Source organism: Hyperolius riggenbachi, chromosome 2 (genome assembly GCF_040937935.1).
Source record: "Hyperolius riggenbachi isolate aHypRig1 chromosome 2, aHypRig1.pri, whole genome shotgun sequence".
Taxonomy (NCBI): Eukaryota; Metazoa; Chordata; class Amphibia; order Anura; family Hyperoliidae; genus Hyperolius; species Hyperolius riggenbachi.
Genome location: NC_090647.1, coordinates 234,981,571 through 235,001,319, shown reverse-complemented (window position 1 = coordinate 235,001,319; position 19,749 = coordinate 234,981,571). Strand labels below are relative to the sequence as shown.

General features: G+C 45.8%; 1 protein-coding gene across 13 annotated transcripts in view; it reads left to right on the top strand.

Moving 5' to 3' along the window:
* The window catches only part of DMD (dystrophin), a 3,066,377-nt gene that overhangs the window by 973,505 nt on the left and 2,073,123 nt on the right, over positions 1 to 19,749 (top strand). For all 13 annotated transcript variants that reach the window (XM_068268325.1, XM_068268327.1, XM_068268324.1 and 10 more), the window contains one exon: positions 11,614 to 11,764. In XM_068268325.1, the coding sequence (XP_068124426.1) occupies positions 11,614 to 11,764 (151 nt within the window). The remainder of the gene's footprint in view (positions 1 to 11,613; positions 11,765 to 19,749) is intronic.

Below are 19,749 nucleotides of genomic sequence, written 5' to 3'. Positions count from 1 at the left end.
CTTGTCACTCTGAATCTAGGTGGACTATCAGTCCCAGCCACACCAGAACTGTTTTGCAATGTATCCAGTGAACTGAGTGCGGGAGCTGCCTCTAATGCGGATTCCGCCGTTCCCAATGCGGATTCCGCAGCTCTGCCTATGCGGCATGCGGCATTTTTTACGCGTTGTGACGTTCTGCTGGACGCGGAAACAGCCGCCTCACCTTGAGAGGCAGCGGCTTTTCCGTGTTTCATCACAGTACCCCCCCCCCCCCCCCCGAGGAGTGGACTCCGGACAACTCCTACCGGGTTTCTCGGGGTGTAAGGCATGAAACTCCTTCCTTAATTCGTCCGCATGCATGCGACTCCCGGTACCCATTGTCTCTCCTCAATGACGTACCCCTTCCAATGTACGAGATATTGTACCGAGTTTTGTACAAAGCGTGAATCTAAAATCTTTTCAACCTCGTACTCAGGTTGGTCATCTACCACCACGGGAGGAGGAGGAGTGGGACCCACATGGACTGCTGGCTTAAGCAGGGATACGTGGAAGGACCTTACCCCACGCATGCTGGCGGGAAGATCAACGGAGTAAGTAACGTTGTTGATCTTCTTGGCTACTGAAAATGGACCCACAAACCTGGGGCCCAGTTTATCCGAGGGCTGTCTCAGGGTCAAGTGACGAGTGGACACCCAGACCAAGTCTCCTGGCTGGAACTTCCACTCCAATGAGCGTCTTTTGTCAGCCTGACCCTTTTGACTCTGGAATGCCCTTTCCAGATTACTCTTCACCGTCCCCCAGATATCTTTAAATGCCCTGTGCCAGGTTTCCAGGGTTGGAAACGGAGAAGAGGCAACTGGCAAGGGAGAGAATTTGGGCGATCTCCCCGTCACCACCTGAAAAGGAGAAAATCTGGAGGAGGAATTTCTCAAATTATTTTGAGCAAATTCTGCTAAGGGCAAGAATCTGACCTAGTTGTCTTGCGCCTCCACAACATAACATCTCAAAAATTGCTCTAAGGACTGATTTATCCTCTCAGTCTGGCCATTTGTCTGTGGGTGGTAGCCCGACGAGAATGACAGCTTCATGCCCATTAGATGGCAAAAAGCTTTCCAAAATCTGGAAACAAATTGGACTTCCCTGTCTGAAACTATGTTTTCTGGAATGCCGTGTAAACGGAAAATGTGAACAATGATTATTTCGGCCAATTCCTGAGCCGAGGGGAGTCCTTTTAAGGGCACAAAGTGGGCCATTTTGCTTAAGCAGTCGACCACCACCCAAATGACTGACATGCCTTCAGATCCGGGAAGCTCACCCACAAAATCCATGGACAGGTGGGTCCACGGCTCACTCGGGGTGGGCAAAGGCTGCAAGGTACCAACAGGTGCCAGCCGGGAGGGTTTGCTTTTCGCGCATATCGCACACTCCCTAACATATTCCTTGCAATCCACTGCCAAGGAAGGCCACCAGGCACATCTGGCTACCAGATCTTGTGTTCTAGATGCCCCAGGATGCCCAGCATTCTTGTGCACATGGAACATCTCTAAAACCCGGAGACGAAAAGGTAGGGGAATGAACATAACCCCTGCGGGCTTCCCTTCTGGGATGTCTTGTTGGAAGGGAACCAAAGTCTCCTTCAAATCTTCCCAAGTTCCAGGTGCTGCTAGTACCAACCTCTGGGGAACAATGGTCTCTGGAACGGAGGGCTGTGCTGTCTCTGGCTCGAAGTACCTGGATAAAGCATCTGCTTTAACATTTTTGCTACCCGGAGTGTATGTAATAATGAAGCTGAACCTAGAGAAAAATAATGACCATCGAGCCTGACGGGGGCTCAACCTCTTAGCCCCCTCGATGTATTCCAAGTTCTTGTGATTAGTGTAAACCGTGATAGTATGCTCAGCTCGCTCTAACCAATGTCGCCATTCCTCGAAAGCCAATTTAATGGCCAGGAGCTCCCTGTTGCTAATATCGTAGTTCCTCTCTGCCGGGGAGAATCTACGAGAGAAGTAAGCACACGGGTGCATTCTACCCTGCAAGCCTGATCGCTGAGACAGCACAGCCCCCACTCCGACCTCTGAAGCATCTACCTCAACAATAAATGGGAAAGAAGTATCCACATGTCTGAGGATGGGTGCCGAACAGAATAGATCCTTCAGGGTGGAAAAAGCATGTAGAGCCTCAGGAGACCAGTGAGTAGTATCTGCCCCTTTCTTAGTGAGACTGGTAAGTGGAGAAATGACCGTGGAGTACCCCTTTATGAACCGCCTGTAATAGTTAGCAAAGCCGAGAAACCGCTGAAGAGACTTCAGCCCAACTGGCTGAGGCCATTCCAGAACAGCGGAGACCTTGGCAGGGTCCATAGACAGGCCTGTGGTGGAAATTATGTACCCCAGGAAGGCGACAGACGTTACTTCAAAAATACATTTTTCAAGTTTAGCGTACAACGAGTTTTGCCTCAGTTTATTCAAAACAAATTTTACATGGGTCCTATGCTCAGAGAGGTTGTTGGAGAAAATAAGTATATCATCTAGGTAGACTAGAATAAATCTCCCCAACACCTCCCTGAAGAGCTCGTTGATGAGTTCCTGGAAAACGGCCGGGGCATTACACAGCCCGAAGGGCATTACCAAGTACTCGTAATGCCCGTCCAGAGTATTAAAGGCCGTTTTCCACTCATCGCCCTTTCTTATGCGTATCAGGTTATACGCACCCCGCAAATCCAACTTAGAAAAGATCTTAGCGTCAGTGATCTGTGTGAATAAATCGTCTATCAGAGGCAGCGGATAGCGATTCTTCACCGTAATCTTATTAAGTCCCCGGTAATCAATGCAGGGCCGCAGGCCTCCGTCCTTTTTTTTCAACGAAAAAGAAACCTGCCCCAGCAGGCGACCGGGACGGGCGAATGAAACCCTTGGCCAAATTCTCATGAATGTAATCTTGCATGGCCAATTTTTCGGGCCCCGACAAATTGTACAAATGGCCCCGGGGGGGGGCACACAACCTGAACGGAGATCGATGGGACAGTCGAAAGGGCAATGTGGAGGTAACTTATCCGCTGCCTTGGGGCAAAATACATCAGCATATTCCATATATTGTTCAGGAACCCCCTCCACCTGAACCCTGGTTTGGCCCAAAGTCACCCTCCCTAAACAGTGCTGAAAACAATGATCTGACCAGGAAATTAATTGACCAGAGGCCCAATCAATGTGTGGGGAGTGTAGGTGTAGCCATGGCATGCCGAGTATAATTGTGGAGGTGGCCATATGTAACACAAAAAACTGTAACGTCTCCCAATGTAATACCCCTATGGTAACTCCGACCTCTGGTGTTAGAGTCAGGGAATGATTCCTCTGCAGAGGAGAATCATCCACTGCCGTAACCTGCACGGGTGGATCCACCGGTGTGAGCGGAACCCCCAATTTCTTAGCGAACTCGAAATCCATGAAATTTGCTGCGGAGCCTGAATCAATAAAGGCTTCCGTGACCTCGGTTTTATCTTCCCAGGAAATTGCACAGGGAAGAAGCAACCATCTTTCTTTTAGGGGCGTGAGTTGAGCGCCTAGGGTGTCACCCCTTACAACTCCTAGGTGATAGCGTTTCCCGGCTTATTCTTATCCGGCTTAATGGGACAGTTTCGTACCCTATGTCCCCCTTCACCACAGTATAAACATAACTGTTCAATCATTCTCCGTCTTCTCTCCACTTGGGTCAGCTTAGACTGACCAATCTGCATCGGCTCAGGTGGAGGCACGACTGGAGATGATGAGACCGAAGGAGATGGAGTTACCAGGGGTGCTACGGGAGGAGCTGCATAAGATGTTGCCCTGACACGATGACTGCCCCTAGTCTGTCTTTGATAACGTAGCCTACGGTCGATTCGAATGGCCGATGAGATGGCCTCATCGACTGTTTTGGGCTCGGGTTGGCTTAACATTAGGTCGGAGACCTCATCCGACAGCCCAGACAGGAAATAATCTAACAAAGCATAGGTATCAAACCTGGCCGTAACTGACCACCTACGACATTCTGCCGCGTAATCTTCGACCGATCCCTTGCCTTGCCGCAAAAGCTTGAGCTTCCGCTCAGAGGTCGCAGCGAGGTCTGGATCATCGTATATTACTGCCATGGCTTTAAAGAATTCCTCTACTGAGGTCAGAGCTGTATCTGTGGGGGGCAGGTTGTATGCCCAGGACTGGGAGTCGCCAGTCAACAAAGTCTTAATAAAAATGACCCGTTGGGTCTCAGTTCCCGAGGATCGGGGTCTCAACTCAAAATATGACAACACTCTACTCTTAAAATTTCGAAAGTCAGATTTGTGGCCGGAAAATTTATCAGGCACGAACATACGTATGTCATCACTAGGAGGGGATCGCACCAAATCAACTGACGCCTGGAGGGTTTGCACAGAGCCTGTTAGAGCATCAATTAAGGCTTTGTGCTGGCCCAGTGCTTGATGGATGTTATCCACCGAAGTGGCAAGCACATTCAGGGGGTCAGCGCGTGCGTCCATCTGTCTTTTGGTCTGGCGTTCTGTAACGAACGGTGAAGCACAGAGAGGATCTGATTACCGGTGATCTGCAGTATCACTGGGAATACAGATGTATACCAGATTATAAGTGATCTGCAGTATCACCGATAATCCGATATAGCAGCTAACCTCTGTCCACCTGAGTAGAGTGTAGTGTTTGGTGTAACAGTAACACTTAGAGGCCTGAGCCTCAGTGCAGTGAGGAAAACTGCACGGCTTCCTTCCGACGACCTGAACTCTCCAAGGCGGGAGGAGTCAGGCTGACAGTAGGAAGGTTAGTCTGAAAGTGACACTCAGGAGGTAGTGTCACTAACAGGACGGGGAACCGCCTCCAATAGTAAGGTCGGTTCTCGAGGTCGGACAAGCCAGGTTGTAACACACGGACAGATAAAGTACAGAATCAGAAGGCAGAGGCGGAGTCTAGGTACAGGCAGGGTTCGGCAACAGGGTATCAGAAATATCGAGGTACAAGATCAGGAGGCAGAAGCAGAGTCTAAGGACGAGCCGGGGTTCGGCAACAGAGTATCAGAATGGCAAGGTACAAGATCAGAGTTCAGGAGGATAGTCAGGCAGGCAAAGAGTCATAACAGATAATCACAATCAAACTAGTACTTTAAGCTATCAACAGAATCTAGCTAAGTGTAGGATTACAGCTCCAGCTGGTCCCGGCACACTTAAGGAACTGACTACAGGTCTGAGTGCTCCCACGTATGTGTTTGCAATGCCAGACAAAGAGCAAGTGAACAGCCAGCAGTATATATACACAAGGACCTCTCCAGGACCTCCCTAATTGCTGGACCAATGAGAGTAGTGGAAAATGTCAGCTGACCCGCCTGGTCAGCCGACTCCCTTTTGGCTGTTATTTAAGCTCTGCTTCTGTGCGCGCGCGCGTGTCACTCTGAATCTAGGTGGACTATCAGTCCCAGCCACACCAGTACTGTTTTGCAATGTATCCAGTAAACTGAGTGCGGGAGCCGCCTCTAATGCGGATTCCACTGTTCCCAATGCGGATTCCGCCGCTCTGCCTATGCGGCATGCGCCGTTTTTTCCGCGTTGTGACGTCCTGCTGGACGCGGAAACAGCCGCCTCACCTTGAGAGGCAGCGGCTTTTCCGCGTTTCATCACAATAGAAAAATATTTCCTATGGAGAAAACTCAGGAGAAAAAGTTAATTGCATATGGGCCTTTTAGTGTCATGCTTTAAAATCATAAATAAACATTGGTTTTTTACAGTCATGAGTTAAGAAAAAGCAACAGAAAACATTTTAGAAATGTTAGTATTCAGATTATGTAACATAGATAGGCAGATAGATGCAGGGGTAGACATTGTATACATTCACACATACTGCAATGATACACTGTCTAATTGTTCCAACAAACAAACATTTTTTGTCAAATCAGGTATAGATAAAGTCAGTTTCAAGCAGGCTTTGGCTGAGACAGTGGGTGTAAGAAGACACTTCTTCACTGTCACAGCCTGGAGCTGTGTTATGGAAGGTGACAGCACAGTTATGAAAAAGAACACATTTCTTTGATATTCAGAAAATCAGTCTTCAGGCGCACACAAATTAGGGGTGTTTAAGTAGGGAAAGTATTACAATAAAAAGTAAACAGTTTTTTTTTTGCTAAAAGATGCTGAACTCCTGATTTTTTTTATTTACTGTAACATAAAACTTACTTGAAACCAATGAACCACAAGGGTATAGGAACATATTTTGTTTCCACATTGCCATCTCTTCAGTAGGTGGTATAACTCTTATAGAGAACAAATGTATCTTTTTCTCTATACAATAAATAGTGCAAGTCATAGGCAAACGCAGGGGGAGATTACAGCTGCCCAGAATGCCCCCTCAGACCAGGGGCGGTGCAGTGTCTGGGGACAGGTACAAGTTATACCAGAATACCTGCAGGCATTCTGCAGCTCACAGCACTGCCCCTTTCCTTCCCTGCTACAGGTGACTTTGGATGTAACAGCAGCGTGTGTATAGAACATGGAGCAGCTCTGGAGAACTTAACAGAGTCAGGCATGAACACAGCCCTGTGCCCTGCTGTGTGAATGCTTCACTTTCCCCTTCATTAGCAATGTCGGCTGTCCTCATTATTATCTGTATCCAAACTGCTCCTGATCGATCCTGTTGTCGGTCGGTCAGTTGAACGGGAAATTGCATTATGTGTACCCAGCATGATGTCCTACCATATTATTATACTGTATTGTATTATACTGTATTGTGTGTGGCTGAGGGAGACCTCTTTCAGGAATCCCCCCTTGGAAATCCTGGGTTTGCCCCTGCAAGTGGTATCTCCTATCCCTTGACTTGCCAAGAAGAAGATAAGGTTCAGTACACCATAGTAGCAAATTAGTATGTTAACAACATGAGAAAAACAGAAATGAGCACAGACAAAGCAGCCAAGGTGGAGTAGATACACATCTTTGACTATCCCTCTATAAACTTGAATCTATGAGCAAATTGTACTGTATATATGTGACAGTGACGCAAATTAAGCTTCTCATTATTTCTGCATACAGTACATGTTTAAAGGACTTAAGAGACGAATGACAGAAAAAAATAAATTACCTAACTGCAATATTAGACCTCAGGGCAGACGATCCGCAGCTCCCTTATCCTTTCCAGATGCTCTGTTATCTAAATACACTTATCATTAGAGGCCCCGATCCAGCCCAGGGTTGCCTTATCTCAGTGCGATTAGAATCGCTGCTTTAAAAATCCTCCGCCTGTGCAGTTCGCATAGCCGGTACTGTGGCTGCGCAGTATTACAGCCCTGCCAGTGGGACATCGTCGCTCCGTATGCCCTGTTATACGTCATGTGGGTGTCACCACATGACCGCCCACATGACTAACTGCACGTCAAGCCAGCCCCGCCCCCTCAGCAAAGAATAATGAGTTCCTATAAACAAATCCAGTAATTAGGTTACGTCCTCCCTCGCTCAGCGCTGGTATTCTCTGCTGAGCGGGTGTGGCTGACTTGACGTGCAGTTAGTCTTGTGGGCGGCAATGTGGTGACAACTTCCTCCAAGGTACTGCGCTCTCATGCATTCAATCCTCCTCTTGCAGTGATATTGCTCAAAAACAAAATGAAAACAAAACCATAGCGTGATACTGTATAAATGTATTTCCCCAGTGCTGAAAAACAGACTCCCGTGTGTGCTTCCACCAAAAGAATAGGTAGCACAGGTCCTCACCATGCATCATAGCTGCCAGGTCTCAGACAGCAATAAAAAGCACCTTACACCTCAAAGGTTCCCACACTCCTCTGTAGTGCACATTGCCTCCCACAAAAACACACTTGGCCTCTCACCTTAGGCTCTACCGTCCAGATTATAAAACAGTGAAACTCACTTAAATCATTCCCAGCCGGTCCCAGCAGCACAGACTCAGCATATGGATCAACATTTGCATGACCTACCAGCTGAAGGAACTCCTCATAGTGTAAAACCATTCATTTATTAAAAAATTAAAAAGTAGTGCACTCACATGATCCAAAATAAAATCGAGCATATCATAATACAATCTCTTCCAAGCCAACTCCCCACGCCTGTAGCTCATCCCTACACGTTTCACACATGTGTACTCATCAGGGGCAGCCCTTGATAAGTACGCATGTACAAAACGCGTAGGGCGGAGCTACAGGCACTGTCATTGTCCAATAGGATTACAATTGCAGTGTGGTAAGCTGCATTATAAGACTTTATAACGCAGCTCCGCAACGTGCCAATGTGAATGTGACCGTAAATAAAATATAGAAAAAAGGCTTGTCTACTATTTTCTTACCTCTTTTAATGCAACAGTGTGTTGAAGGATATCCTAGGCGAGTAATAAAATGTATCTGTACTTACCTGTAAGGAAAAAGTAAAATGCTTTGAATTGTTTATGCGAGAAGAAAGAGAACATAGAGAAGAGTATAGGAAATGTTGTTATAACCAGAAAGTATTATATTGAGTTTAGCATTGATTGACTGTTCTATATTCTTCAATATCTTATTACATTACAAAGAGATTATTTAACAGGCTTATCTAAACCGGTGAGACTGTTTTGTGAAGGATCCAGTAGCAAAAAAAAATCAATCTCTCATTTGCAAAAACAGATAGAGGATACAATGCAACTCCAAGTGCAGCTCCATAGCTTGTGGGTAGGAAAATCTAGATAAAAACAGGAGCACTCTATAGTACATAACCAAATGTATTCAACTGCAAAAAAATATAAAAACACATACAGGATTGATGTATAAAATTAGCATATCACAATCTTTTTAGAGACTGGATCCCCACCTAGACTGGAGAAAGTGGTGGCTATCTGACAAAGGTGTAGTAACGCTGAAACTCATTAGCATGCTTCTGGCATTTATAAATTATTTAGTCAGTATTTGCCCATTTCAAAATCTTTCCTTACCCCAGGGCTGCCATCAGAAATTTTGTGGCTTCTCAGACATCATCAGGCCTGGGCCCCCTCCCTCCCTGGACCCACCCACTGGTTGCTGTACGCGCCCACTAGCCACTTCACCCCCGTGTCTGTGCGCAAAGTGCATAGCGGTGAAAATGTGCATGGCTCTGAAGAAAGCGGCATGCACAGCGTGATGTGGCAAAAAGTGGGCGTGACCATGACATGTTGTAGGTGGAGCCAAATACTAGCAAAATACAGGTAGTCCTCGGTTAACAAATGAAATAGGGACTTGTAGGTCTGTTCTTATCCTTTATCCATTCTCTTTTGTCCCCCTCTTTTCATCCTGTGCCTCTTTTGTCCCCCTCTGTCTCACCTCAGTTTGTGCCTCTTTTGTGTCACTTTGTGTGACCTCATCTTCCCGTCTCATCTCTTTTCTCCCTGTGCTTCTTTTGTCTACCTCTGTTCCCCCTGTGCCTCTTTTATCCACGTGTTACCTCTTGTCCCCTTCTGTCTCAGATCGTCTACCTGCCCTAGCCAGGTATAGGTGCCTCTATAGTGCTGGAATGCGGTGTGCCTGTTAGTGAGCCACAGGCCTGCAGCCAGTACATGTGGCCTTTCCAGTGCTTTTGGGGGGCCCAGGGCCCCCAGAAGCCCTGGGCCCCTCACTGCAGTGTCAGTTGTCCCCCCCTGATGGCTGCCCTGCCTTACCCCGATTTACATTCAGAAGTTTATGCCAGGTGGCAACATCTTTAGTCATGTCAGGTAGGGATGGTCAGTGTGATGCAAATAATTTTGAGTTGATGTATTATAATGCAAATTTTGTATGCAAATTTATACAGCTTTAAAATAGACTAAATTCTACCTTGGCAGGATTTGATTGTTTCATTTTCAAGCTGCAAACATTTGGATACAAGATTTGCATAATGCTGTGTCAATTCAAAATTATTTACATATCACTGACCATTGCTACTGTCAGGCTCAGCTCTTTGAACATTTGGCTACAGAGTACTCTAAAGCAATTACAATATATACCCTGTCTCCCAGAATGTTACAGGGTGGCAAAAGTCCATATAGCTAATCAGCCTAGGCTAAGCATCACTGTGGGTGCGGGGCTACATAAAAATATACAGCAATATATACAGTAGATATAGGAAGTGCTTTGGATGCTGAAACCAGCAAAATTACCACAAAAGTGTTCATCCTGAATAATTACCGTATATACTCACATATATATCTCCCCGGGGATCAGAGGTCCCAGGGGAGAGCAAAGCAGGAGAGATAAATGGCCAGAAACACAACTCCGCTCCTCCATGCACATAATATCGCGCTTCCTGCTGTCTCTGCACAGGAAGCGTGAGATTATGTGCACTGAGGAGCGGCGCTGTTATTCTGGCCATTCATCTCTCCTGCTTTGCTCTCCCTGGGACCTCTGATCACGCTTGCCGTGCCCTAACCAGGAAACCAGGAGATCCTAATCCAGATCAGCAGCTGTTGCACTCACCGCTCCCCTTCGGCAATCCATCCACATTACAGGCACCTGCCAATCAGCTCCACTGCACACCCTGCAGCATCGGTGGTCATCCGATCAGTTGGCCCGCTCCCAGGCTCAGCTAGGAAGCATGCTGAAGCCTGCTCATCCCCGTTGCACTCCAATAGTCTCTGCAGGTTAGTCTGCACACCTCCTGCAGATCAGCTGTTGTACTCCCCTTTGCCTATCCACCATACAGGTACCCGATCAGCTGGCTCCACTGCACAGCCTGCAAGACCCTCAGCACCAGACTCCGATCAACTGGCCTGCTGACAGTAAGCACTAAAAGTGTGGGGGGGAGGGGTAGTATAATAAGACACAGAACAAATGACAACACTGCTGTTAAGCTTGCTGGCTCTTGCATGTTTCATACATAAGTGAACTGTGCAATAACCCCATATGAAATGCATCAACCATCCTCGTGTTATCAGGAGCCACTGTATTTCCTACCCTTAGCTAATATGCGAGTCAATCATTTTTTCCTGGATTCTGTGGTAAATGTTGGGGGCAGGGCCAGAGCTACCATAGGAAAAAATGGGCAATTGCCCCAGGGCCCCACAGCCTGTAGGGGTCCCCAAGGTGTCCCTCCCCATCTTAACTGTTGCTCTCCAGGGACTCTGCAGAGTCTGTTAAGTTGGGGGGTGATTGAGGGAGGGTCAGCAGCCAGCTCAGGGGCCCAGGAGGGAAATTTGGCTGCAACGAAGGGCCTCTAATGGTGCTTTTTGGTCAGGGGGTTTCTGTTGGGGGGCCCCCAGGCTAATTTTGCCCTAGGGCCCAATTGTTACTTGAACCGGCCTTGGTTGGGGGGGGTCGGCTTATTTGCGAGTATATACGGTAACTGTATTCTTCTATATGCCACTATAATGCCTATTTTTAAGTTTTACTCTTCTGGAAAATATATTTTTTTCAAAGCAATTTAGACCTGGAGTGTTGTCAATTCTTCTTGTTATTGAACTGTATATTTTATTAGTTACCTAGATCTAGAGTAAAAACGGTATGTGTAAGTCAGAGACAGATTGAGGTTCAAGGCTTTCAATCAGTGCATCTCTACTTTTTCTGTTTATAACAAGTGAATAACAACATTCTTCCAGGAACAGTGTGTTCTGTTACTGTAATTTTTGTTGTATGTGTTTTTAGCAGAATGTTGGGTTCATAGGACCTTGTATTCTCTAATTCTAGCTTACATAGAGCATTAATGGACCTGCAAAATCAACAGCTGCAACAGTTAAGTGATTGGCTCTCACAAACTGAAAACCGGATAAAGAAAATGGAGATGGAGATCTTGGGTCCAGATTTTGAAGATATAAAGCGTCAACTAGAAGAACATAAGGTTTGGCCCTTTCAAACTCAACTTATTTTTTGGGCTTATTCTAGGTGTGCTTTGATATAAATATTCAGAAAAAAATATAAAAAAAAATATGAATTCATATTGTACATATGTGCACTTTACATGTGTCTTTTGTTTGTTCAGAAACCACTTAGGGCTTGATTTACTAAGAGGTGCTAACCTACTTAGCACGTCTAAAGTCTTAAGGCGCGCTAACCAGGGTGCTAAGTAGGTTAGCACCAGTTTTCTCAATCAGATCGTGCGCTAAGTACCGTGCGCAAAGCTTTGCACGCGCAAAGTCCTATGCGCGTGCTAAGTCCCATAGGCTTTAGTGGGCACTTCGCACGGAGCGCCCTGCGCTCTGTGCAGTGCGCGCACAAACCTTTGCGCGCGGTACTTTGCGCACGATCACTACTTCTCACATTTCAACTGAGTTTAGACGTGCTAAGGGCCAGTGCTAAAGTTAGCACCGTTTTGTAAATCAAGCCCTTAGTGTTTCAAATTTCTTCATCCTGAGCAACCAGAGCAATGCAATTTCTTTCAGAATATACTTCTTTGGCACTAACTAGCCTGACCTCCAGGTGGTTCCGTGTCATCCTGATCTGCCTGTGTATCCCTTAAAGCGGAACTGTAGATAGAAAATAAACACATTGTTTCACTTTCTGGGGCTACCCCAAGCCCTCAGCAGCTGTCCTGTCCCGCGTCGGTCCTGCCCGAGCCTCCCTTCCCCCGCCGCCGCTCCATCCCATACCTCGAATTGTAAGTCGAGGCCAGCGCAGCCCTGCCAAGCGTATCCTTTCTTTGCGTTCTGCAATAGCGGGGAACGCAAAGAAATGATACGCGTGACCAGAGTCGCGCAGGTGCAGTGGCCTGGTGGCGAACCTGAAAGTAGGTGGCGGCGGGAGAACAGAGTCTCGTCAAGGAGCAGTGCGGGACAGAACAGCTGCTTGGGGCTTGGGGAAGCCCCAGGTAAGTGAAACAAAAAGTTCCGCTGTAAGCCTGACACATCATTGATACCTCTTGAAATGTATCCTTTCAAATGTTAAAATCCATTTGTTTTGATATTCGTCAAGAATTAATAGTCTTATGCTCGCTGAACTAATACAGTCTCATAATGGAAACTCCTATTTTTCCATCTGAGGCTGAAAATGGCATTGATTGGAATAGAAAGCCTTTATGAAAAATGTCATTTTTATTTTTGCCTAAGAATTTACGCCACCATCATTATTTGAAGCAGCTTGATGGCGTAGTGGTTAGCAATCTAGCCTTACAGTGCTTGATCCCCGGTTTGAATCCCAGCCAGGGTAGGCTATCTGCAAATATAGTTTGTATGTTCTCCCCATGTTGGTGTGGGTTTCCTCTGGGCACTCTGGTTTCCTCCCACATCCTAAAAACATACAGATAAGTTAATTGACTTGCCCCCTAAATTAACCCTAGACTACGAATACACTGCATGATTCTTAAGTAGACATATGACTATGGTAGCGATTAGATTGTGAGCCCCTCTAAGGCAGAGCCGGATCTTCAACCAGGCACTACAAGCGTCTGCTTAGGGCCCCATTCAGAGTCTAAGAGCCCTGTCAGCATGTCATTTTTTTGTCCTAACATGCTTCCTGCTGCTGGCTAAGGAGCCCCAGCATGTAATAATAGTATGTAATAATCGGGCAGCAGTGTCTCTACCTGCCTGCCTGTTGCAGCGGAAATCAGTTTCTGAAAGGCTGAGCGTCGTGTTACCATGGTAACAGGACGCTCTTCATTCCAGCCTGCACCATGTGACTCTAGTCAATGTGCTCACTGTGGCTGGGAACCTCATGATAACACGCACTGCAGTGAGATCCCAGGCAGAGAGGATGAGAAACATTAGGTCTCCTTCCTCCAGTCAGTGAGATATTCCTTCTTCTCATGGAGTTTCCCTCTAGCTCTAGCTAATGCTAAGGAGAGGAGAGGCAGCTGAGCCCGCCCCACCCCCACAACAAATATTCTGCAAGCAGCAGGAAGGATGGTTGATCTCCATAATATAGGGCAGGCAGGGGCACTGATAGCACAGGAGGAAGCCACAGTGACAGCTAAGTCATGGAATGAGGACAGAAATCCCTCCAGCGTGCCCCGTGCTGCAGAGACTGTGTGACTGTGACCTCGGATGGACCTCAACTCAGCCAGAAACAGGTAATAAAGTGCAGCAGAAGAGCTGCCCACACAGTAAAAATCAGTGAAGCTGCTCAATCTGATGTGATGTGATTCCTGACAGAGCTTTCCTGTGTTTAGCCTGTGTTTGTAAATTACATTTTCCATATACAGGTGCCCATACATTAGATGATGACTGGGCAGATCGACCAATAGACAGATCTCTCTCTGATCGTAGAGAGATCTGTGGCTGCCCATACACCCCAGGCTGAATCAGAAGTTAGAGATTTCAGCATGAAATCTTTTTGGATTCAGCCTTGTGATGTCATCTCCATCTTACCTGTCCGCTTTCACCCGCTGTGGTCCCCATTCATCTTCTGCATTGCGGACGGGCTTCCGGCGTCAAGCACGTGGGATATGTGCCGTCACACACGCTGAGTGACCTACAGAGGCCAGCGGCAATGTGGATGATGCATGGGGACCACGGCAGGAGCCACAGCATAGGTAAAGTATTAATTGTATGGGTGGGGGACACATTCACATTATGGGGAACAACATAGCCGGTGGTTCTGTCGTGTTTGCCACTCGTCCCAATATTGCACTTTGTTACTGCCACGCACTCCATCGGCCACTTCGTCTCAACGTCTTGCAGCATTTCCATGATACATTTTACCAATTTGGAGCTAAAATTGGTCAAATCTGGCATGCTTGTGGCGGCACCAATTTGCATCCAATTCGAAAATGATTGAATCTGATGCTTGATCGGTCACCAAGTTCAGTGATGCCCTAAATCTCCCCTGAAATGTCCATGTGTTGTATAATCTACAGATGCTTGCTTTATGTGCATGACTAGTGAATGTGTTTATTAGTGTGCTATACTTTACACCAATACAGTATTCCATTAAAAAAATTTTTTTTTCCAAACCTGGCATGCTTTTAAATTGTACTTAACACTAATGGTACACAAGTATCAGCGCTGATTCTAGACATTTTGCTGCCTGGGGCAAACTTATAAGCATGCGCACCCCCTTCCCGATTTGGAATGATCGCTCAGAACCCAACAATTAACTCTGCTTCATTTAAAGGACAACTGTAGTTAGAAAAATATGGAAGCTGCTATGCTTATTTCCTTTTAAACAATACCAGGTGGCTGGCAGCCCTCCTGGTCTATTTGGCTGCAGTAGTGTCTAACACCAGCAACAAGCATGCAGCTAATCTTGTCAGATCTGACAATAAAGTCAGAAACACCTGATCTGCTGCATGCTTGTTCAGGGCCTATTGCTAAAAGTATTAGAGGCAAAGGATCAGCAGGTCTGCCAGGCAACTAGTATTTCTTAAAAGCAAAGAAAAATGGCAGCCTTCATATCACTCTCGTTACAGTTGTCCTGTTCTCAGTCAGCAAGGGAGCATATGCAACAACTTGAGACATGACATGCTTCTGCTCAGCACAATAACACACTGGCTGGCTGCAAGTCTTTGACAAACAAACTGCTCACCCTCGGCCAGTCGACAGTCCTCCATTCCTCCTCAATCAGGACAGCAGTGCCACCTCCTCCCTTCTGCTGTGCAAGTCAAATGAAACACTGCTGCTCTCCTGCCTCCCCCTCCTCACTCACTGTCAGTCTCCTCACACAGCACAACAAGCTGCTTTTCCCCAATGATGACCTCTTCACCTCGCTCTCCTCTTGCTTCTCCTCCTACCCTGACTGCATGCTGTAAGTGTAAACACAGTACAAACATATAGCCCCTGTAATCTCTACGCCCGATGCAAGTTTTTTACCTTGCTTCATGAGAGAACTGGCCCTGACAAGCATTTATAATTCAATAACAGCCCCCCTGTAGTCCATGGGGTTTCTTTGTGACTGGTCCTGTTCATTCTCCCGCTCTCCACCCAGCACATGCTTTGTTGTACTCCCATGGTTGGGAGTTCTCTGCGCATGCGCAGTTACAAGCCTTGAGTAACTTTGAAGGTGCTGAACACTCCTGGTCACAGGAAGGCCACCAAACACAAGCAAGGCCAGGGCTGTGCCTGCGCAGTAGCCCCCAACTACTAGGGTGGAAAGCAGGGGAACGGATGGGACTGGACACAAACTGAGGGAGCCCATGGTCTACAGGGGGTGGTGGAAGCCCCAGGTAAGTATAAATGTTTGTGTACCACTTGCCTTGTGTATCGGTGCATGATTGACTTGTATATATAGAGCACTGGGTAAGGGGTTGTACTAGGATTGTGAATTGGTTTGTCTCACACCTTGTGGAAATAGGTAGTGCAATTTTTTTACTTGCCTGCATTTGTCTATTGGGGCACATGGGGCCTGTGTTCATCTATTGGGGGCACGCAGTGCCTGCATTTGTCTATTGGGGGACACATGGTGACTGGATTTTTCTATTGGGGACAAATGTTGGCTGCATTTATCTATTTAAGGCATATTGTGGCTGCATTTGTCGATTGGCGCACACACAGTGACTGTATCTGCCAATTGAGGGGCACAGGGTGGCTGCATTTGTCGATTGGAGGCACACAGTGTGGTGGTGGTGGGGGGGGGGGGGGGGGGCAAATCTGCTACTTTGCTTAGGGCCCCATTTGGCCTTAATCCAGCTCTGCTCTAAGGAACAATTAAGTGACAAGACAATATACTCTGTACAACGCTATAGAAGATGTTGGCGCTGGATAGTGTAATGGTTAAGGGCTCTGCCTCTGACACAGGAGACCTGGGTTCAAATCTCGGCTCTGCCTGTTCAGTAAGCCAGCACCTATTTCAGTAAGGAGTTTCTTGGGCAAGTCTCCTTAACACTGCCACTGCCTACTGAGTGCGCTCTAGTGGCTGCCTCACAAGCGCTTTGAGTCCGACAGGAGAAAGGCGCTATACAAATACAGCCATTATTATTATTATATAAATACTAAATAATAATAATTTCCATTACTTATTGTCCAGTAGAAGAAAGTGAAATAAATTACATCCCTAGAACTCCTTACCTTCTTCAGGACTACCCCCCCCCCCCCCCCCCCCCCAAGACCAGGCCATTTTTTGTAAATTGGGCCACTGCAGCTTCAAGGCCAAGCTGCAGGGCCGCACAACACAGCACACAAGTGATCCCCCCCCCCCTTTCTCCCCACCAACAGAGCTGTAGGTGAGGTCTGAGGCAGCCTGCGCGTCATCTCCTGCAAACTGAAGCCCCAGGACTTTACGCCGATCAGCGTTAGGCAGTTCTGGGGCTGCCGCCGCGGCCACGCCCATTGGCATGACATGGTCGTAGACAGGTCAAGCAGTGCACAATTATAGATGCACACAAACAACAGGAAACAAGAAATCTGCATGATGCAAAAAAGACATATCCAAAAGCAACACCAAACAGGAAGTTAGGACTGAGTTACAGAGACAGCAACCAAGACAACTTTTTTGAAAGGTGCAAAAAAAGTTAGAATCTGCAACAATTTTTTTTTTTACCTTACTCCATCAAATCTACTATATTTTTACAAAATGAAAGCAAATGGTTAATATTTTATGTGTCAAAACTTCATGAGGTACTAAAAATAACGGCAATACTTAGATATAAAGAATAACCATGCCAGTTTTTGGTCTGATTAATTTAGATGTTTTGTCTATAATAAACCTGACATTGGTGTTTTTGTTCATTATGGAAACAACTGGTCCATTACCGTTACCTGTGTTGAGTAATAACCTCAGTATTACAGCTGAGTTTTGCTATTTTGTAAATGCAGTTTTTAAATTCTTTATTTATGAAACAGCAAACCTTCTAGTTTCTTGAGTTTATGAAGCACCAAAGTCATCTGAGGTTACTTCAATCACTGTATTTTTCATGAAAAAAATAAGGACATCCTCATATCCTGGCAGAAAACACGCTGCTGTGCTTCAGATCTGAGTTCTATACTGGCACACTCCTATTGTAAATGCATTATGAAATCCTTGTTTAAATGCATTTGAATCAGGGAATTGTTATGTGTATCAAAATATTTTATTTTCTGAATGCTTCTATCTGTTGGAGAGGTTGTGAACAGATTCTTCAGCATTATATAACAACTAGCCCAAAGACAGATAAAGAAGGTTAAATTAGATTCTTGGTCAATCTCGGTTAATGTGCACCATAAAATTTAGCACTGTATTGCTCTTCCCCCCAAAAAAGCCAGAACAACAGGGCCTAATCCAAGTAGTAGAAAGCACCATGAAGCTGAGTGTAATGACATTAGGATACAGATATGTACTTATAATGTGTACATTTTGACTTGGCATTTTGTGTACAATGTTGTGGTTAAAAAGGTTATAATGTACTAGAATAATTGAGGAAAGGGTGGAGGTGCATGTAGCTAGACTTTCAACACTGGGTTCAAAAATCTGTTTCGATATTTTATAGTTTATTGTGGACAACTGCAAAGACATTATCAAAAACACACAATTAAAAACACTAAAAACACTTGGAGAACCTTCACAAATTGTAGAGGTATCCGCCCCCACTCATGCACGCACGACGTACAAGCACATTGCTGCCATGCACACTCTATGCACATAGAGCATGTCCTGAATAACAGTGTACAACAGATAATTGGATACTCTAGCTTGCTATATATTGGCCAATAGGCAAAAAATGGGTATCAATTGAGGCTGACAGCTGCTCAGCAAAAATGATAAAAATTAGTCCACCACAGGCCTGCTATAAAGAGGAATAATCAACAACCATAGGTTGGAATATGTACATCTCCTAGAGATTAGAATACATTAGTCCAACACAGCAAGCCAGCATATTAGTAAGCAAGATGGAGCCATACAAATGCAGCATGGAGGGCTATGTCTAGCTAGTAACTTACAGCTCTCCCATTGCCATAGCGTAGCTCTAGCAGAGTCCAATACTGTTTTACCTCTCTCGGTTCATCTGGGACCGCAGAGCCCTGAACGTTGCATCCATCCTGTGGACAGCATATATCCACACAACAGGATTGCTCACGGGGGCATCTTAGGCAGCACTCGGCAGTACATGTTTCGGCGTACAGTCTTTCTTTTTTGGGCATATTGGCCAATATATAGCCAGCTAAAGTATCCAATTATCTTTTGTGCACTGTTATTTAGGACATGCTCTATGTGCATGGAGTGTGTATGGCAGAAATGTTGCAGATAAGTAAAACAGAGGCACCAACAAGAATAAAATCATTAAAATCCATTTAAAAGGGGGAAGTTGGTGGACTCACCTCCCTCGTGGAGAGAAGAACCGGACAATGAGACGTTACTATAAATCACAGTAACATTTATTTAGAAACTCTAAAAATAAATGTTACTGTGATTTATAGTAATGTCTCATTGTCCGGTTCTTCTCTCCACGAGGGAGGTGAGTCCACCAACTTTCCCCTTTTAGACAGATTTTAACAATTTTATTCTTGTTGGTGCCTCTGCTTTACTTAACTGCAATTTATCGAGTCCACCCTTGGTTGAGGGGTGTATCCCCATTTTCTTCCTGTCTACTTCTTAATACTTGAGTGGGGTCAGGTCATAATTCTCCTCACCTGACTTTCCAGTGGTTGCCTTTGCGGCAACCCATGTTTGTGAGTATACCCATTGTGTTTCTTATATAATACTGCTATTGATTGAAATACTACACTATATTGGGCTCTCGGTTTCTTTTGTGTTTTCCTCATGGCAGCAATGTGTTTGCATGTGGTGCATGTGTGAGTGGCGGTGGATCCCTCTACAATTTTTGAAGGTTCTCCAAGTGTTTTTAGTGTTTTTAATTGTGTGTTTTTGAGAATGTCTTTGAAGTTGTCCACAATAAACTTTATATCTTTTTTTTCTGGCAAGTGAGGCTTGAGCTAACTTTTTTGTGCATTTTTCTATACCAAGTTTATAACTTAAGTTACA